Source organism: Oncorhynchus mykiss, chromosome 18 (genome assembly GCF_057628025.1).
Source record: "Oncorhynchus mykiss isolate SJ-2025 chromosome 18, ASM5762802v1, whole genome shotgun sequence".
Taxonomy (NCBI): Eukaryota; Metazoa; Chordata; class Actinopteri; order Salmoniformes; family Salmonidae; genus Oncorhynchus; species Oncorhynchus mykiss.
The window spans coordinates 10,138,263-10,160,000 of NC_143039.1; the positions used below are offsets into that span (position 1 = coordinate 10,138,263).

Sequence of the window (21,738 nt, forward strand, 5' to 3'; positions counted from 1 at the left end):
CTAGTATGGTGTGGAGAGTCTATCTAACATGTTGTCTGGTTCTAGTATGATGTGGAGAGTCTATCTAACATGTTGTCTGGTTCTAGTATGGTGTGGAGAGTCTATCTAACATGTTGTCTGGTTCTAGTATGGTGTGGAGAGTCTATCTAACATGATGTCTGGTTCTAGTATGATGTGGAGAGTCTATCTAACATGATGTCTGGTTCTAGTATGATGTGGAGAGTCTATCTAACATGTTGTCTGGTTCTAGTATGGTGTGGAGAGTCTATCTAACATGTTGTCTGGTTCTAGTATGGTGTGGAGAGTCTATCTAACATGTTGTCTGGTTCTAGTATGGGTTTGGAGAGTCTATCTAACATGATGTCTGGTTCTAGTATGGTGTGGAGAGTCTATCTAACATGTTGTCTGGTTCTAGTATGGTGTGGAGAGTCTATCTAACATGTTGTCTGGTTCTAGTATGGTGTGGAGAGTCTATCTAACATGTTGTCTGGTTCTAGTATGGTGTAGAGAGTCTATCTAACATGTTGTCTGGTTCTAGTATGGGTTGGAGAGTCTATCTAACATGTTGTCTGGTTCTAGTATGGGTTGGAGAGTCTATCTAACATGTTGTCTGGTTCTAGTATGGTGTGGAGAATCTATCTAACATGTTGTCTGGTTCTAGTATGGTGTGGAGAGTCTATCTAACATGTTGTCTGGTTCTAGTATGGTGTGGAGAGTCTATCTAATATGTTGTCTGGTTCTAGTATGGGTTGGAGAGTCTATCTAACATGTTGTCTGGTTCTAGTATGGTGTGGAGAGTCTATCTAACATGTTGTCTGGTTCTAGTATGGTGTGGAGAGTCTATCTAACATGTGATCTGTTGTCTGGTTCTAGTATGGTGTGGAGAGTATCTAACATGTTGTCTGGTTCTAGTATGGTGTGGAGAGTCTATCTAACATGTTGTCTGGTTCTAGTATGGTGTGGAGAGTCTATCTAACATGTTGTCTGGTTCTAGTATGGTTCTAGTATGGGTTGGAGAGTCTATCTAACATGTTGTCTGGTTCTAGTATGGTGTGGAGAGTCTATCTAACATGTTGTCTGGTTCTAGTATGGTGTGGAGAGTCTATCTAACATGTTGTCTGTCTGGTTCTAGTATGGTGTGGAGAGTCTATCTAACATGATGTCTGGTTCTAGTATGGTGTGGAGAGTCTATCTAACATGTGATCTGTTGTCTGGTTCTAGTATGGGTTGGAGAGTCTATCTAACATGTTGTCTGGTTCTAGTATGGGTTGGAGAGTCTATCTAACATGTTGTCTGGTTCTAGTATGGTTCTAGTATGGTGTAGAGAGTCTATCTAACATGTTGTCTGGTTCTAGTATGGGTTGGAGAGTCTATCTAACATGTTGTCTGGTTCTAGTATGGGTTGGAGGGTCTATCTAACATGTCTGGTTCTAGTATGGTGTGGAGAGTCTATCTAACATGTTGTCTGGTTCTAGTATGGGTTGGAGAGTCTATCTAACATGTTGTCTGGTTCTAGTATGGTTCTAGTATGGGTTGGAGAGTCTATCTAACATGTCTGGTTCTAGTATGGTGTGGAGAGTCTATCTAACATGTTGTCTGGTTCTAGTATGGTGTGGAGAGTCTATCTAACATGTGATCTGTTGTCTGGTTCTAGTATGGTGTAGAGAGTCTATCTAACATGTTGTCTGGTTCTTGTATGGGTTGGAGAGTCTATCTAACATGTTGTCTGGTTCTAGTATGGTTCTAGTATGGTGTGGAGAGTCTATCTAACATGTTGTCTGGTTCTAGTATGGTGTGGAGAGTCTATCTAACATGTTGTCTGGTTCTAGTATGGGTTGGAGAGTCTATCTAACATGTTGTCTGGTTCTAGTATGGTGTGGAGAGTCTATCTAACATGTCTGGTTCTAGTATGGTGTGGAGAGTCTATCTAACATGATGTCTGGTTCTAGTATGGTGTGGAGAGTCTATCTAATATGTTGTCTGGTTCTAGTATGGTGTGGAGAGTCTATCTAACATGTTGTCTGGTTCTAGTATGGTGTGGAGAGTCTATCTAACATGTTGTCTGATTCTAGTATGGTGTGGAGAGTCTATCTAACATGTTGTCTGGTTCTAGTATGGTGTGGAGAGTCTATCTAATATGTTGTCTGGTTCTAGTATGGTGTGGAGAGTCTATCTAATATGTTGTCTGGTTCTAGTATGGTGTGAAGAGTCTATCTAACATGTTGTCTGGTTCTAGTATGGTGTGGAGAGTCTATCTAACATGTTGTCTGGTTCTAGTATGATGTGGAGAGTCTATCTAACATGTTGTCTGGTTCTAGTATGGGTTGGAGAGTCTATCTAACATGTTGTCTGGTTCTAGTATGGTGTGGAGAGTCTATCTAACATGTTGTCTGGTTCTAGTATGGTGTGGAGAGTCTATCTAACATGATGTCTGGTTCTAGTATGATGTGGAGAGTCTATCTAACATGATGTCTGGTTCTAGTATGATGTGGAGAGTCTATCTAACATGTTGTCTGGTTCTAGTATGGTGTGGAGAGTCTATCTAACATGTTGTCTGGTTCTAGTATGGTGTGGAGAGTCTATCTAACATGTTGTCTGGTTCTAGTATGGGTTTGGAGAGTCTATCTAACATGATGTCTGGTTCTAGTATGGTGTGGAGAGTCTATCTAACATGTTGTCTGGTTCTAGTATGGTGTGGAGAGTCTATCTAACATGTTGTCTGGTTCTAGTATGGTGTGGAGAGTCTATCTAACATGTTGTCTGGTTCTAGTATGGTGTGGAGAGTCTATCTAACATGTTGTCTGGTTCTAGTATGGGTTTGGAGAGTCTATCTAACATGATGTCTGGTTCTAGTATGGTGTGGAGAGTCTATCTAACATGTTGTCTGGTTCTAGTATGGTGTGGAGAGTCTATCTAACATGTTGTCTGGTTCTAGTATGGTGTGGAGAGTCTATCTAACATGTTGTCTGGTTCTAGTATGGTGTAGAGAGTCTATCTAACATGTTGTCTGGTTCTAGTATGGGTTGGAGAGTCTATCTAACATGTTGTCTGGTTCTAGTATGGGTTGGAGAGTCTATCTAACATGTTGTCTGGTTCTAGTATGGTGTGGAGAGTCTATCTAACATGTTGTCTGGTTCTAGTATGGTGTGGAGAGTCTATCTAACATGTTGTCTGGTTCTAGTATGGTGTGGAGAGTCTATCTAATATGTTGTCTGGTTCTAGTATGGGTTGGAGAGTCTATCTAACATGTTGTCTGGTTCTAGTATGGTGTGGAGAGTCTATCTAACATGTTGTCTGGTTCTAGTATGGTGTGGAGAGTCTATCTAACATGTTGTCTGGTTCTAGTATGGTGTGGAGAGTCTATCTAATATGTTGTCTGGTTCTAGTATGGTGTAGAGAGTCTATCTAACATGTTGTCTGGTTCTAGTATGGTGTGGAGAGTCTATCTAACATGTGATCTGTTGTCTGGTTCTAGTATGGTGTAGAGAGTCTATCTAACATGTTGTCTGGTTCTAGTATGGTGTGGAGAGTCTATCTAACATGTGATCTGTTGTCTGGTTCTAGTATGGTGTGGAGAGTCTATCTAACATGTTGTCTGGTTCTAGTATGGGTTGGAGAGTCTATCTAACATGTTGTCTGGTTCTAGTATGGTGTGGAGAGTCTATCTAACATGTTGTCTGGTTCTAGTATGGTTCTAGTATGGGTTGGAGAGTCTATCTAACATGTCTGGTTCTAGTATGGTGTGGAGAGTCTATCTAACATGTTGTCTGGTTCTAGTATGGTGTGGAGAGTCTATCTAACATGTTGTCTGGTTCTAGTATGGTGTGGAGAGTCTATCTAACGTGTTGTCTGGTTCTAGTATGGTGTGGAGAGTCTATCTAACATGGGATCTGTTGTCTGGTTCTAGTATGGTGTGGAGAGTCTATCTAACATGTTGTCTGGTTCTAGTATGATGTGGAGAGTCTATCTAACATGTTGTCTGGTTCTAGTATGGTGTGGAGAGTCTATCTAACATGTTGTCTGGTTCTAGTATGGTGTGGAGAGTCTATCTAACATGTTGTCTGGTTCTAGTATGGTTCTAGTATGGGTTGGAGAGTCTATCTAACATGTTGTCTGGTTCTAGTATGGTGTGGAGAGTCTATCTAACATGTGATCTGTTGTCTGGTTCTAGTATGGTGTGGAGAGTCTATCTAACATGTTGTCTGGTTCTAGTATGGTGTGGAGAGTCTATCTAACATGTTGTCTGGTTCTAGTATGGTGTGGAGAGTCTATCTAACATGTTGTCTGGTTCTAGTATGGTGTGGAGAGTCTATCTAACATGTTGTCTGGTTCTAGTATGGTGTGGAGAGTCTATCTAACATGTTGTCTGGTTCTAGTATGGTGTGGAGAGTCTATCTAACATGATGTCTGGTTCTAGTATGATGTGGAGAGTCTATCTAACATGATGTCTGGTTCTAGTATGATGTGGAGAGTCTATCTAACATGTTGTCTGGTTCTAGTATGGTGTGGAGAGTCTATCTAACATGTTGTCTGGTTCTAGTATGGTGTGGAGAGTCTATCTAACATGTTGTCTGGTTCTAGTATGGGTTTGGAGAGTCTATCTAACATGATGTCTGGTTCTAGTATGGTGTGGAGAGTCTATCTAACATGTTGTCTGGTTCTAGTATGGTGTGGAGAGTCTATCTAACATGTTGTCTGGTTCTAGTATGGTGTGGAGAGTCTATCTAACATGTTGTCTGGTTCTAGTATGGTGTAGAGAGTCTATCTAACATGTTGTCTGGTTCTAGTATGGGTTGGAGAGTCTATCTAACATGTTGTCTGGTTCTAGTATGGGTTGGAGAGTCTATCTAACATGTTGTCTGGTTCTAGTATGGTGTGGAGAATCTATCTAACATGTTGTCTGGTTCTAGTATGGTGTGGAGAGTCTATCTAACATGTTGTCTGGTTCTAGTATGGTGTGGAGAGTCTATCTAATATGTTGTCTGGTTCTAGTATGGGTTGGAGAGTCTATCTAACATGTTGTCTGGTTCTAGTATGGTGTGGAGAGTCTATCTAACATGTTGTCTGGTTCTAGTATGGTGTGGAGAGTCTATCTAACATGTGATCTGTTGTCTGGTTCTAGTATGGTGTGGAGAGTATCTAACATGTTGTCTGGTTCTAGTATGGTGTGGAGAGTCTATCTAACATGTTGTCTGGTTCTAGTATGGTGTGGAGAGTCTATCTAACATGTTGTCTGGTTCTAGTATGGTTCTAGTATGGGTTGGAGAGTCTATCTAACATGTTGTCTGGTTCTAGTATGGTGTGGAGAGTCTATCTAACATGTTGTCTGGTTCTAGTATGGTGTGGAGAGTCTATCTAACATGTTGTCTGTCTGGTTCTAGTATGGTGTGGAGAGTCTATCTAACATGATGTCTGGTTCTAGTATGGTGTGGAGAGTCTATCTAACATGTGATCTGTTGTCTGGTTCTAGTATGGGTTGGAGAGTCTATCTAACATGTTGTCTGGTTCTAGTATGGGTTGGAGAGTCTATCTAACATGTTGTCTGGTTCTAGTATGGTTCTAGTATGGTGTAGAGAGTCTATCTAACATGTTGTCTGGTTCTAGTATGGGTTGGAGAGTCTATCTAACATGTTGTCTGGTTCTAGTATGGGTTGGAGGGTCTATCTAACATGTCTGGTTCTAGTATGGTGTGGAGAGTCTATCTAACATGTTGTCTGGTTCTAGTATGGGTTGGAGAGTCTATCTAACATGTTGTCTGGTTCTAGTATGGTTCTAGTATGGGTTGGAGAGTCTATCTAACATGTCTGGTTCTAGTATGGTGTGGAGAGTCTATCTAACATGTTGTCTGGTTCTAGTATGGTGTGGAGAGTCTATCTAACATGTGATCTGTTGTCTGGTTCTAGTATGGTGTAGAGAGTCTATCTAACATGTTGTCTGGTTCTTGTATGGGTTGGAGAGTCTATCTAACATGTTGTCTGGTTCTAGTATGGTTCTAGTATGGTGTGGAGAGTCTATCTAACATGTTGTCTGGTTCTAGTATGGTGTGGAGAGTCTATCTAACATGTTGTCTGGTTCTAGTATGGGTTGGAGAGTCTATCTAACATGTTGTCTGGTTCTAGTATGGTGTGGAGAGTCTATCTAACATGTCTGGTTCTAGTATGGTGTGGAGAGTCTATCTAACATGATGTCTGGTTCTAGTATGGTGTGGAGAGTCTATCTAATATGTTGTCTGGTTCTAGTATGGTGTGGAGAGTCTATCTAACATGTTGTCTGGTTCTAGTATGGTGTGGAGAGTCTATCTAACATGTTGTCTGATTCTAGTATGGTGTGGAGAGTCTATCTAACATGTTGTCTGGTTCTAGTATGGTGTGGAGAGTCTATCTAATATGTTGTCTGGTTCTAGTATGGTGTGGAGAGTCTATCTAATATGTTGTCTGGTTCTAGTATGGTGTGAAGAGTCTATCTAACATGTTGTCTGGTTCTAGTATGGTGTGGAGAGTCTATCTAACATGTTGTCTGGTTCTAGTATGATGTGGAGAGTCTATCTAACATGTTGTCTGGTTCTAGTATGGGTTGGAGAGTCTATCTAACATGTTGTCTGGTTCTAGTATGGTGTGGAGAGTCTATCTAACATGTTGTCTGGTTCTAGTATGGTGTGGAGAGTCTATCTAACATGTTGTCTGGTTCTAGTATGATGTGGAGAGTCTATCTAACATGTTGTCTGGTTCTAGTATGGTGTGGAGAGTCTAACATGTTGTCTGGTTCTAGTATGGTGTGGAGAGTCTATCTAACATGATGTCTGGTTCTAGTATGATGTGGAGAGTCTATCTAACATGATGTCTGGTTCTAGTATGATGTGGAGAGTCTATCTAACATGTTGTCTGGTTCTAGTATGGTGTGGAGAGTCTATCTAACATGTTGTCTGGTTCTAGTATGGTGTGGAGAGTCTATCTAACATGTTGTCTGGTTCTAGTATGGGTTTGGAGAGTCTATCTAACATGATGTCTGGTTCTAGTATGGTGTGGAGAGTCTATCTAACATGTTGTCTGGTTCTAGTATGGTGTGGAGAGTCTATCTAACATGTTGTCTGGTTCTAGTATGGTGTGGAGAGTCTATCTAACATGTTGTCTGGTTCTAGTATGGTGTGGAGAGTCTATCTAACATGTTGTCTGGTTCTAGTATGGGTTTGGAGAGTCTATCTAACATGATGTCTGGTTCTAGTATGGTGTGGAGAGTCTATCTAACATGTTGTCTGGTTCTAGTATGGTGTGGAGAGTCTATCTAACATGTTGTCTGGTTCTAGTATGGTGTGGAGAGTCTATCTAACATGTTGTCTGGTTCTAGTATGGTGTGGAGAGTCTATCTAATATGTTGTCTGGTTCTAGTATGGGTTGGAGAGTCTATCTAACATGTTGTCTGGTTCTAGTATGGTGTGGAGAGTCTATCTAACATGTTGTCTGGTTCTAGTATGGTGTGGAGAGTCTATCTAACATGTTGTCTGGTTCTAGTATGGTGTGGAGAGTCTATCTAATATGTTGTCTGGTTCTAGTATGGTGTAGAGAGTCTATCTAACATGTTGTCTGGTTCTAGTATGGTGTGGAGAGTCTATCTAACATGTGATCTGTTGTCTGGTTCTAGTATGGTGTAGAGAGTCTATCTAACATGTTGTCTGGTTCTAGTATGGTGTGGAGAGTCTATCTAACATGTGATCTGTTGTCTGGTTCTAGTATGGTGTGGAGAGTCTATCTAACATGTTGTCTGGTTCTAGTATGGGTTGGAGAGTCTATCTAACATGTTGTCTGGTTCTAGTATGGTGTGGAGAGTCTATCTAACATGTTGTCTGGTTCTAGTATGGTTCTAGTATGGGTTGGAGAGTCTATCTAACATGTCTGGTTCTAGTATGGTGTGGAGAGTCTATCTAACATGTTGTCTGGTTCTAGTATGGTGTGGAGAGTCTATCTAACATGTTGTCTGGTTCTAGTATGGTGTGGAGAGTCTATCTAACGTGTTGTCTGGTTCTAGTATGGTGTGGAGAGTCTATCTAACATGGGATCTGTTGTCTGGTTCTAGTATGGTGTGGAGAGTCTATCTAACATGTTGTCTGGTTCTAGTATGATGTGGAGAGTCTATCTAACATGTTGTCTGGTTCTAGTATGGTGTGGAGAGTCTATCTAACATGTTGTCTGGTTCTAGTATGGTGTGGAGAGTCTATCTAACATGTTGTCTGGTTCTAGTATGGTTCTAGTATGGGTTGGAGAGTCTATCTAACATGTTGTCTGGTTCTAGTATGGTGTGGAGAGTCTATCTAACATGTGATCTGTTGTCTGGTTCTAGTATGGTGTGGAGAGTCTATCTAACATGTTGTCTGGTTCTAGTATGGTTTGGAGAGTCTATCTAACATGTTGTCTGGTTCTAGTATGGTGTGGAGAGTCTATCTAACATGTTGTCTGGTTCTAGTATGGTGTGGAGAGTCTATCTAACATGTTGTCTGGTTCTAGTATGGTGTGGAGAGTCTATCTAACATGTTGTCTGGTTCTAGTATGGTGTGGAGAGTCTATCTAACATGTTGTCTGGTTCTAGTATGGTGTGGAGAGTCTATCTAACATGTTGTCTGGTTCTAGTATGGTGTGGAGAGTCTATCTAACATGTTGTCTGGTTCTAGTATGATGTGGAGAGTCTATCTAACATGTTGTCTGGTTCTAGTATGGTGTGGAGAGTCTATCTAACATGTTGTCTGGTTCTAGTATGATGTGGAGAGTCTATCTAACATGTTGTCTGGTTCTAGTATGGTGTGGAGAGTCTATCTAACATGTTGTCTGGTTCTAGTATGGTGTGGAGAGTCTATCTAACATGTTGTCTGGTTCTAGTATGGTGTGGAGAGTCTATCTAACATGTTGTCTGGTTCTAGTATGGGTTTGGAGAGTCTATCTAACATGATGTCTGGTTCTAGTATGGTGTGGAGAGTCTATCTAACATGTTGTCTGGTTCTAGTATGGTGTGGAGAGTCTATCTAACATGTTGTCTGGTTCTAGTATGGTGTGGAGAGTCTATCTAACATGTTGTCTGGTTCTAGTATGGTGTGGAGAGTCTATCTAACATGTTGTCTGGTTCTAGTATGGGTTGGAGAGTCTATCTAACATGTTGTCTGGTTCTAGTATGGTGTGAAGAGTCTATCTAACATGTTGTCTGGTTCTAGTATGGTGTGGAGAGTCTATCTAACATGTTGTCTGGTTCTAGTATGGGTTGGAGAGTCTATCTAACATGTTGTCTGGTTCTAGTATGGTGTGGAGAGTCTATCTAACATGTTGTCTGGTTCTAGTATGGTGTGGAGAGTCTATCTAACATGTTGTCTGGTTCTAGTATGGTGTGGAGAGTCTATCTAATATGTTGTCTGGTTCTAGTATGGTGTGGAGAGTCTATCTAACATGTTGTCTGGTTCTAGTATGGGTTGGAGAGTCTATCTAACATGTTGTCTGGTTCTAGTATGGTGTGGAGAGTCTATCTAACATGTTGTCTGGTTCTAGTATGGTTCTAGTATGGGTTGGAGAGTCTATCTAACATGTCTGGTTCTAGTATGGTGTGGAGAGTCTATCTAACATGTTGTCTGGTTCTAGTATGGTGTGGAGAGTCTATCTAACATGTTGTCTGGTTCTAGTATGGTGTGGAGAGTCTATCTAACGTGTTGTCTGGTTCTAGTATGGTGTGGAGAGTCTATCTAACATGGGATCTGTTGTCTGGTTCTAGTATGGTGTGGAGAGTCTATCTAACATGTTGTCTGGTTCTAGTATGATGTGGAGAGTCTATCTAACATGTTGTCTGGTTCTAGTATGGTGTGGAGAGTCTATCTAACATGTTGTCTGGTTCTAGTATGGTGTGGAGAGTCTATCTAACATGTTGTCTGGTTCTAGTATGGTTCTAGTATGGGTTGGAGAGTCTATCTAACATGTTGTCTGGTTCTAGTATGGTGTGGAGAGTCTATCTAACATGTGATCTGTTGTCTGGTTCTAGTATGGTGTGGAGAGTCTATCTAACATGTTGTCTGGTTCTAGTATGGTGTGGAGAGTCTATCTAACATGTTGTCTGGTTCTAGTATGGGTTGGAGAGTCTATCTAACATGTTGTCTGGTTCTAGTATGGTGTGAAGAGTCTATCTAACATGTTGTCTGGTTCTAGTATGGTGTGGAGAGTCTATCTAACATGTTGTCTGGTTCTAGTATGGGTTGGAGAGTCTATCTAACATGTTGTCTGGTTCTAGTATGGTGTGAAGAGTCTATCTAACATGTTGTCTGGTTCTAGTATGGTGTGGAGAGTCTATCTAACATGTTGTCTGGTTCTAGTATGGGTTGGAGAGTCTATCTAACATGTTGTCTGGTTCTAGTATGGTGTGAAGAGTCTATCTAACATGTTGTCTGGTTCTAGTATGGTGTGGAGAGTCTATCTAACATGTTGTCTGGTTCTAGTATGGTGTGGAGAGTCTATCTAACATGTTGTCTGGTTCTAGTATGGGTTGGAGAGTCTATCTAATATGTTGTCTGGTTCTAGTATGGTGTGGAGAGTCTATCTAACATGTTGTCTGGTTCTAGTATGGTGTGGAGAGTCTATCTAACATGTTGTCTGGTTCTAGTATGGTGTGGAGAGTCTATCTAACATGTTGTCTGGTTCTAGTATGGTGTGGAGAGTCTATCTAACATGTTGTCTGGTTCTAGTATGGTGTGGAGAGTCTATCTAACATGTTGTCTGGTTCTAGTATGGTGTGGAGAGTCTATCTAACATGTTGTCTGGTTCTAGTATGGTGTGGAGAGTCTATCTAACATGTTGTCTGGTTCTAGTATGGTGTGGAGAGTCTATCTAACATGTTGTCTGGTTCTAGTATGATGTGGAGAGTCTATCTAACATGTTGTCTGGTTCTAGTATGGTGTGGAGAGTCTATCTAACATGTTGTCTGGTTCTAGTATGATGTGGAGAGTCTATCTAACATGTTGTCTGGTTCTAGTATGGTGTGGAGAGTCTATCTAACATGTTGTCTGGTTCTAGTATGGTGTGGAGAGTCTATCTAACATGTTGTCTGGTTCTAGTATGGTGTGGAGAGTCTATCTAACATGTTGTCTGGTTCTAGTATGGGTTTGGAGAGTCTATCTAACATGATGTCTGGTTCTAGTATGGTGTGGAGAGTCTATCTAACATGTTGTCTGGTTCTAGTATGGTGTGGAGAGTCTATCTAACATGTTGTCTGGTTCTAGTATGGTGTGGAGAGTCTATCTAACATGTTGTCTGGTTCTAGTATGGTGTGGAGAGTCTATCTAACATGTTGTCTGGTTCTAGTATGGGTTGGAGAGTCTATCTAACATGTTGTCTGGTTCTAGTATGGTGTGAAGAGTCTATCTAACATGTTGTCTGGTTCTAGTATGGTGTGGAGAGTCTATCTAACATGTTGTCTGGTTCTAGTATGGGTTGGAGAGTCTATCTAACATGTTGTCTGGTTCTAGTATGGTGTGGAGAGTCTATCTAACATGTTGTCTGGTTCTAGTATGGTGTGGAGAGTCTATCTAACATGTTGTCTGGTTCTAGTATGGTGTGGAGAGTCTATCTAATATGTTGTCTGGTTCTAGTATGGTGTGGAGAGTCTATCTAACATGTTGTCTGGTTCTAGTATGGGTTGGAGAGTCTATCTAACATGTTGTCTGGTTCTAGTATGGTGTGGAGAGTCTATCTAACATGTTGTCTGGTTCTAGTATGGTTCTAGTATGGGTTGGAGAGTCTATCTAACATGTCTGGTTCTAGTATGGTGTGGAGAGTCTATCTAACATGTTGTCTGGTTCTAGTATGGTGTGGAGAGTCTATCTAACATGTTGTCTGGTTCTAGTATGGTGTGGAGAGTCTATCTAACGTGTTGTCTGGTTCTAGTATGGTGTGGAGAGTCTATCTAACATGGGATCTGTTGTCTGGTTCTAGTATGGTGTGGAGAGTCTATCTAACATGTTGTCTGGTTCTAGTATGATGTGGAGAGTCTATCTAACATGTTGTCTGGTTCTAGTATGGTGTGGAGAGTCTATCTAACATGTTGTCTGGTTCTAGTATGGTGTGGAGAGTCTATCTAACATGTTGTCTGGTTCTAGTATGGTTCTAGTATGGGTTGGAGAGTCTATCTAACATGTTGTCTGGTTCTAGTATGGTGTGGAGAGTCTATCTAACATGTGATCTGTTGTCTGGTTCTAGTATGGTGTGGAGAGTCTATCTAACATGTTGTCTGGTTCTAGTATGGTGTGGAGAGTCTATCTAACATGTTGTCTGGTTCTAGTATGGGTTGGAGAGTCTATCTAACATGTTGTCTGGTTCTAGTATGGTGTGAAGAGTCTATCTAACATGTTGTCTGGTTCTAGTATGGTGTGGAGAGTCTATCTAACATGTTGTCTGGTTCTAGTATGGGTTGGAGAGTCTATCTAACATGTTGTCTGGTTCTAGTATGGTGTGAAGAGTCTATCTAACATGTTGTCTGGTTCTAGTATGGTGTGGAGAGTCTATCTAACATGTTGTCTGGTTCTAGTATGGGTTGGAGAGTCTATCTAACATGTTGTCTGGTTCTAGTATGGTGTGAAGAGTCTATCTAACATGTTGTCTGGTTCTAGTATGGTGTGGAGAGTCTATCTAACATGTTGTCTGGTTCTAGTATGGTGTGGAGAGTCTATCTAACATGTTGTCTGGTTCTAGTATGGGTTGGAGAGTCTATCTAATATGTTGTCTGGTTCTAGTATGGTGTGGAGAGTCTATCTAACATGTTGTCTGGTTCTAGTATGGTGTGGAGAGTCTATCTAACATGTTGTCTGGTTCTAGTATGGTGTGGAGAGTCTATCTAACATGTTGTCTGGTTCTAGTATGGTGTGGAGAGTCTATCTAACATGTTGTCTGGTTCTAGTATGGTGTGGAGAGTCTATCTAACATGTTGTCTGGTTCTAGTATGGTGTGGAGAGTCTATCTAACATGTTGTCTGGTTCTAGTATGGTGTGGAGAGTCTATCTAACATGTTGTCTGGTTCTAGTATGGTGTGGAGAGTCTATCTAACATGTTGTCTGGTTCTAGTATGGTGTGGAGAGTCTATCTAACATGATGTCTGGTTCTAGTATGGTGTGGAGAGTCTATCTAACATGTGATCTGTTGTCTGGTTCTAGTATGGTGTGGAGAGTCTATCTAACATGTTGTCTGGTTCTAGTATGGGTTGGAGAGTCTATCTAACATGTTGTCTGGTTCTAGTATGGTTCTAGTATGGTGTGGAGAGTCTATCTAACATGTTGTCTGGTTCTAGTATGGTGTGGAGAGTCTATCTAACATGTTGTCTGGTTCTAGTATGGTGTGGAGAGTCTATCTAACATGTTGTCTGGTTCTAGTATGGTTCTAGTATGGTTCTAGTATGGGTTGGAGAGTCTATCTAACATGTTGTCTGGTTCTAGTATGGTGTGGAGAGTCTATCTAACGTGTTGTCTGGTTCTAGTATGGTGTGGAGAGTCTATCTAACATGTTGTCTGGTTCTAGTATGGTTTGGAGAGTCTATCTAACATGTTGTCTGGTTCTAGTATGGTGTGGAGAGTCTATCTAACATGTTGTCTGGTTCTAGTATGGTGTGGAGAGTCTATCTAACATGTTGTCTGGTTCTAGTATGGTGTGGAGAGTCTATCTAACATGTTGTCTGGTTCTAGTATGGTGTGGAGAGTCTATCTAACATGTTGTCTGGTTCTAGTATGGTGTGGAGAGTCTATCTAACGTGTTGTCTGGTTCTAGTATGGTGTGGAGAGTCTATCTAACATGTTGTCTGGTTCTAGTATGGTGTGGAGAGTCTATCTAACATGTTGTCTGGTTCTAGTATGGTGTGGAGAGTCTATCTAACATGATGTCTGGTTCTAGTATGGTGTGGAGAGTCTATCTAACATGTGATCTGTTGTCTGGTTCTAGTATGGTGTGGAGAGTCTATCTAACATGTTGTCTGGTTCTAGTATGGGTTGGAGAGTCTATCTAACATGTTGTCTGGTTCTAGTATGGTTCTAGTATGGTGTGGAGAGTCTATCTAACATGTTGTCTGGTTCTAGTATGGTGTGGAGAGTCTATCTAACATGTTGTCTGGTTCTAGTATGGTGTGGAGAGTCTATCTAACATGTTGTCTGGTTCTAGTATGGTTCTAGTATGGTTCTAGTATGGGTTGGAGAGTCTATCTAACATGTTGTCTGGTTCTAGTATGGGTTGGAGAGTCTATCTAACATGTTGTCTGGTTCTAGTATGGGTTGGAGAGTCTATCTAACATGTTGTCTGGTTCTAGTATGGTGTGGAGAGTCTATCTAATATGTTGTCTGGTTCTAGTATGGTGTGGAGAGTCTATCTAACATGTTGTCTGGTTCTAGTATGGTGTGGAGAGTCTATCTAACATGGGATCTGTTGTCTGGTTCTAGTATGGTGTGGAGAGTCTATCTAACATGTTGTCTGGTTCTAGTATGGGTTGGAGAGTCTATCTAACATGTTGTCTGGTTCTAGTATGGTGTGGAGAGTCTATCTAACATGTTGTCTGGTTCTAGTATGGTGTGGAGAGTCTATCTAACATGTTGTCTGGTTCTAGTATGGTGTGGAGAGTCTATCTAACATGTTGTCTGGTTCTAGTATGGTGTGGAGAGTCTATCTAACATGTTGTCTGGTTCTAGTATGGGTTGGAGAGTCTATCTAACATGTTGTCTGGTTCTAGTATGGTGTGGAGAGTCTATCTAACATGTTGTCTGGTTCTAGTATGGTTCTAGTATGGGTTGGAGAGTCTATCTAACATGTCTGGTTCTAGTATGGTGTGGAGAGTCTATCTAACATGTTGTCTGGTTCTAGTATGGTGTGGAGAGTCTATCTAACATGTTGTCTGGTTCTAGTATGGTGTGGAGAGTCTATCTAACATGGGATCTGTTGTCTGGTTCTAGTATGGTGTGGAGAGTCTATCTAACATGTTGTCTGGTTCTAGTATGATGTGGAGAGTCTATCTAACATGTTGTCTGGTTCTAGTATGGTGTGGAGAGTCTATCTAACATGTTGTCTGGTTCTAGTATGGTGTGGAGAGTCTATCTAACATGTTGTCTGGTTCTAGTATGGTTCTAGTATGGGTTGGAGAGTCTATCTAACATGTTGTCTGGTTCTAGTATGGTGTGGAGAGTCTATCTAACATGTGATCTGTTGTCTGGTTCTAGTATGGTGTGGAGAGTCTATCTAACATGTTGTCTGGTTCTAGTATGGTGTGGAGAGTCTATCTAACATGTTGTCTGGTTCTAGTATGGTGTGGAGAGTCTATCTAACATGTTGTCTGGTTCTAGTATGGTGTGGAGAGTCTATCTAACATGTTGTCTGGTTCTAGTATGGTGTGGAGAGTCTATCTAACATGTTGTCTGGTTCTAGTATGGTGTGGAGAGTCTATCTAACATGTTGTCTGGTTCTAGTATGGTGTGGAGAGTCTATCTAACATGTTGTCTGGTTCTAGTATGGTGTGGAGAGTCTATCTAACATGTTGTCTGGTTCTAGTATGATGTGGAGAGTCTATCTAACATGTTGTCTGGTTCTAGTATGGTGTGGAGAGTCTATCTAACATGTTGTCTGGTTCTAGTATGGTGTGGAGAGTCTATCTAACATGTTGTCTGGTTCTAGTATGGTGTGGAGAGTCTATCTAACATGTTGTCTGGTTCTAGTATGGGTTTGGAGAGTCTATCTAACATGATGTCTGGTTCTAGTATGGTGTGGAGAGTCTATCTAACATGTTGTCTGGTTCTAGTATGGTGTGGAGAGTCTATCTAACATGTTGTCTGGTTCTAGTATGGTGTGGAGAGTCTATCTAACATGTTGTCTGGTTCTAGTATGGGTTGGAGAGTCTATCTAACATGTTGTCTGGTTCTAGTATGGTGTGGAGAGTCTATCTAATATGTTGTCTGGTTCTAGTATGGTGTGGAGAGTATCTAACATGTGATCTGTTGTCTGGTTCTAGTATGGTGTGGAGAGTCTATCTAACATGTTGTCTGGTTCTAGTATGGTGTGGAGAGTCTATCTAACATGGGATCTGTTGTCTGGTTCTAGTATGGTGTGGAGAGTCTATCTAACATGTTGTCTGGTTCTAGTATGGGTTGGAGAGTCTATCTAACATGTTGTCTGGTTCTAGTATGGTGTGGAGAGTCTATCTAACATGTTGTCTGGTTCTAGTATGGGTTGGAGAGTCTATCTAACATGTTGTCTGGTTCTAGTATGGTGTGGAGAGTCTATCTAACATGTTGTCTGGTTCTAGTATGGTGTGGAGAGTCTATCTAACATGTTGTCTGGTTCTAGTATGGTGTGGAGAGTCTATCTAACATGTTGTCTGGTTCTAGTATGGTGTGGAGAGTCTATCTAACATGTTGTCTGGTTCTAGTATGGTGTGGAGAGTCTATCTAACATGTTGTCTGGTTCTAGTATGGGTTGGAGAGTCTATCTAACATGTTGTCTGGTTCTAGTATGGTGTGGAGAGTCTATCTAACATGTTGTCTGGTTCTAGTATGGTTCTAGTATGGGTTGGAGAGTCTATCTAACATGTCTGGTTCTAGTATGGTGTGGAGAGTCTATCTAACATGTTGTCTGGTTCTAGTATGGTGTGGAGAGTCTATCTAACATGTTGTCTGGTTCTAGTATGGTGTGGAGAGTCTATCTAACGTGTTGTCTGGTTCTAGTATGGTGTGGAGAGTCTATCTAACATGGGATCTGTTGTCTGGTTCTAGTATGGTGTGGAGAGTCTATCTAACATGTTGTCTGGTTCTAGTATGATGTGGAGAGTCTATCTAACATGTTGTCTGGTTCTAGTATGGTGTGGAGAGTCTATCTAACATGTTGTCTGGTTCTAGTATGGTGTGGAGAGTCTATCTAACATGTTGTCTGGTTCTAGTATGGTTCTAGTATGGGTTGGAGAGTCTATCTAACATGTTGTCTGGTTCTAGTATGGTGTGGAGAGTCTATCTAACATGTGATCTGTTGTCTGGTTCTAGTATGGTGTGGAGAGTCTATCTAACATGTTGTCTGGTTCTAGTATGGGTTGGAGAGTCTATCTAACATGTTGTCTGGTTCTAGTATGGGTTGGAGAGTCTATCTAACATGTTGTCTGGTTCTAGTATGGTGTGGAGAGTCTATCTAACATGTTGTCTGGTTCTAGTATGGTGTGGAGAGTCTATCTAACATGTTGTCTGGTTCTAGTATGGTGTGGAGAGTCTATCTAACATGTTGTCTGGTTCTAGTATGGTGTGGAGAGTATCTAACATGTGATCTGTTGTCTGGTTCTAGTATGGTGTGGAGAGTCTATCTAACATGTTGTCTGGTTCTAGTATGGTGTGGAGAGTCTATCTAACATGTTGTCTGGTTCTAGTATGGTGTGGAGAGTCTATCTAACATGTTGTCTGGTTCTAGTATGGTGTGGAGAGTCTATCTAACATGTTGTCTGGTTCTAGTATGGTGTGGAGAGTCTATCTAACGTGTTGTCTGGTTCTAGTATGGTGTGGAGAGTCTATCTAACATGTTGTCTGGTTCTAGTATGGTGTGGAGAGTCTATCTAACATGTTGTCTGGTTCTAGTATGGTGTGGAGAGTCTATCTAACATGATGTCTGGTTCTAGTATGGTGTGGAGAGTCTATCTAACATGTGATCTGTTGTCTGGTTCTAGTATGGTGTGGAGAGTCTATCTAACATGTTGTCTGGTTCTAGTATGGGTTGGAGAGTCTATCTAACATGTTGTCTGGTTCTAGTATGGTTCTAGTATGGTGTGGAGAGTCTATCTAACATGTTGTCTGGTTCTAGTATGGTGTGGAGAGTCTATCTAACATGTTGTCTGGTTCTAGTATGGTGTGGAGAGTCTATCTAACATGTTGTCTGGTTCTAGTATGGTTCTAGTATGGTTCTAGTATGGGTTGGAGAGTCTATCTAACATGTTGTCTGGTTCTAGTATGGGTTGGAGAGTCTATCTAACATGTTGTCTGGTTCTAGTATGGGTTGGAGAGTCTATCTAACATGTTGTCTGGTTCTAGTATGGTTCTAGTATGGTGTGGAGAGTCTATCTAACATGTTGTCTGGTTCTAGTATGGTGTGGAGAGTCTATCTAACATGTTGTCTGGTTCTAGTATGGTGTGGAGAGTCTATCTAATATGTTGTCTGGTTCTAGTATGGTGTGGAGAGTATCTAACATGTGATCTGTTGTCTGGTTCTAGTATGGTGTGGAGAGTCTATCTAACATGTTGTCTGGTTCTAGTATGGTTCTAGTATGGTGTGGAGAGTCTATCTAACATGTTGTCTGGTTCTAGTATGGTGTGGAGAGTCTATCTAACATGTTGTCTGGTTCTAGTATGGTGTGGAGAGTCTATCTAATATGTTGTCTGGTTCTAGTATGGTGTGGAGAGTATCTAACATGTGATCTGTTGTCTGGTTCTAGTATGGTGTGGAGAGTCTATCTAACATGTTGTCTGGTTCTAGTATGGTGTGGAGAGTCTATCTAACATGGGATCTGTTGTCTGGTTCTAGTATGGTGTGGAGAGTCTATCTAACATGTTGTCTGGTTCTAGTATGGGTTGGAGAGTCTATCTAACATGTTGTCTGGTTCTAGTATGGTGTGGAGAGTCTATCTAACATGTTGTCTGGTTCTAGTATGGGTTGGAGAGTCTATCTAACATGTTGTCTGGTTCTAGTATGGTGTGGAGAGTCTATCTAACATGTTGTCTGGTTCTAGTATGGTGTGGAGAGTCTATCTAACATGGGATCTGTTGTCTGGTTCTAGTATGGTGTGGAGAGTCTATCTAACATGTTGTCTGGTTCTAGTATGGGTTGGAGAGTCTATCTAACATGTTGTCTGGTTCTAGTATGGTGTGGAGAGTCTATCTAACATGTTGTCTGGTTCTAGTATGGGTTGGAGAGTCTATCTAACATGTTGTCTGGTTCTAGTATGGTGTGGAGAGTCTATCTAACATGTTGTCTGGTTCTAGTATGGTGTGGAGAGTCTATCTAACATGATGTCTGGTTCTAGTATGGTGTGGAGAGTCTATCTAACATGTTGTCTGGTTCTAGTATGGTGTGGAGAGTCTATCTAACATGTTGTCTGGTTCTAGTATGGTGTGGAGAGTCTATCTAACATGTTGTCTGGTTCTAGTATGGTGTGGAGAGTCTATCTAACATGTTGTCTGGTTCTAGTATGGTGTGGAGAGTCTATCTAACGTGTTGTCTGGTTCTAGTATGGTGTGGAGAGTCTATCTAACATGTTGTCTGGTTCTAGTATGGTGTGGAGAGTCTATCTAACATGTTGTCTGGTTCTAGTATGGTGTGGAGAGTCTATCTAACATGTTGTCTGGTTCTAGTATGGTGTGGAGAGTCTATCTAACATGTTGTCTGGTTCTAGTATGGTGTGGAGAGTCTATCTAACATGATGTCTGGTTCTAGTATGGTGTGGAGAGTCTATCTAACATGTGATCTGTTGTCTGGTTCTAGTATGGTGTGGAGAGTCTATCTAACATGTTGTCTGGTTCTAGTATGGGTTGGAGAGTCTATCTAACATGTTGTCTGGTTCTAGTATGGTTCTAGTATGGTGTGGAGAGTCTATCTAACATGTTGTCTGGTTCTAGTATGGTGTGGAGAGTCTATCTAACATGTTGTCTGGTTCTAGTATGGTGTGGAGAGTCTATCTAACATGTTGTCTGGTTCTAGTATGGTTCTAGTATGGTTCTAGTATGGGTTGGAGAGTCTATCTAACATGTTGTCTGGTTCTAGTATGGTGTGGAGAGTCTATCTAACATGTTGTCTGGTTCTAGTATGGGTTGGAGAGTCTATCTAACATGTTGTCTGGTTCTAGTATGGTTCTAGTATGGTGTGGAGAGTCTATCTAACATGTTGTCTGGTTCTAGTATGGTGTGGAGAGTCTATCTAACATGTTGTCTGGTTCTAGTATGGTGTGGAGAGTCTATCTAATATGTTGTCTGGTTCTAGTATGGTGTGGAGAGTATCTAACATGTGATCTGTTGTCTGGTTCTAGTATGGTGTGGAGAGTCTATCTAACATGTTGTCTGGTTCTAGTATGGTGTGGAGAGTCTATCTAACATGGGATCTGTTGTCTGGTTCTAGTATGGTGTGGAGAGTCTATCTAACATGTTGTCTGGTTCTAGTATGGGTTGGAGAGTCTATCTAACATGTTGTCTGGTTCTAGTATGGTGTGGAGAGTCTATCTAACATGTTGTCTGGTTCTAGTATGGGTTGGAGAGTCTATCTAACATGTTGTCTGGTTCTAGTATGGTGTGGAGAGTCTATCTAACATGTTGTCTGGTTCTAGTATGGTGTGGAGAGTCTATCTAACATGATGTCTGGTTCTAGTATGGTGTGGAGAGTCTATCTAACATGTTGTCTGGTTCTAGTATGGTGTGGAGAGTCTATCTAACATGTTGTCTGGTTCTAGTATGGTGTGGAGAGTCTATCTAACATGTTGTCTGGTTCTAGTATGGTGTGGAGAGTCTATCTAACATGTTGTCTGTTGTCTGGTTCTAGTATGGTGTGGAGAGTCTATCTAACATGTTGTCTGGTTCTAGTATGGTGTGGAGAGTCTATCTAACATGTTGTCTGGTTCTAGTATGGGTTGGAGAGTCTATCTAACATGTTGTCTGGTTCTAGTATGGTGTGGAGAGTCTATCTAACATGTTGTCTGGTTCTAGTATGGGTTGGAGAGTCTATCTAACATGTTGTCTGGTTCTAGTATGGTGTGGAGAGTCTATCTAACATGTTGTCTGGTTCTAGTATGGTGTGGAGAGTCTATCTAACATGATGTCTGGTTCTAGTATGGTGTGGAGAGTCTATCTAACATGTTGTCTGGTTCTAGTATGGGTTGGAGAGTCTATCTAACATGTTGTCTGGTTCTAGTATGGTGTGGAGAGTCTATCTAACATGTGATCTGTTGTCTGGTTCTAGTATGGGTTGGAGAGTCTATCTAACATGTGATCTGTTGTCTGGTTCTAGTATGGGTTGGAGCGTATCCTGTCAGAGGAGAAGTGTCTGTCCCTGTTGGCCCGAGCTATCGACCCCACCCAGCCCGCCATGATGACGGACGTGGTCAAGCTGCTGTCAGCCATCTGCATTGTGGGCGAGGAGAACACGTACGTCCCCATCCCGGCTTCACTCTGCCCTCACATGACTTCCTCTAGCTGTCCTCTGTTCTCCTCCACCTGTCCTCCATCACCCATGTTATCTATCCCCTGTTCTCCTCCATCACCCATGTTATCTATCCCCTGTTCTCCTCCACCTGTCCTCCATCACCCATGTTATATATCCTCTGTTCTCCTCCACCACCCATGTTATCTATCCTCTGGTCTCCTTCACCTGTCCTCCATCACCCATGTTATCTATCATCTGTTCTCCTCCATCACCCATGTTATCGATCCCCTGTTCTACTCCATCACCCATGTTATCTATCCTCTGTTCTCCTCCATCACCCATGTTATCTATCCTCTGTTCTCCTCCACCACCCATGTTATCTATCCCCTGTTCTCCATCATCACCCATGTTATCTATCCTCTGTTCTTCTCCATCACCCATGTTATATATCCCATGTTATCCTCCATCACCCATGTTATCTATCCTCTGTTCTCCTCCACCTGTCCTCCATCACTTATGTTATCTATCCCCTGTTCTCCTCCACCACCCATGTTATCTATCCCCTGTTCTCCTCCATCACCCATGTTATATATCCTCGGTT

At 41.5% G+C, this 21,738-nt stretch overlaps 1 protein-coding gene across 1 annotated transcript in view; it reads left to right on the top strand.

The window, feature by feature from the left end:
* Positions 1 to 21,738, top strand: part of diaph3 (diaphanous related formin 3) — a 711,417-nt gene that overhangs the window by 225,636 nt on the left and 464,043 nt on the right. The window contains exon 8 of the mRNA XM_090206735.1: positions 21,003 to 21,139. Within this exon, the coding sequence (XP_090062861.1) occupies positions 21,003 to 21,139 (137 nt within the window). The remainder of the gene's footprint in view (positions 1 to 21,002; positions 21,140 to 21,738) is intronic.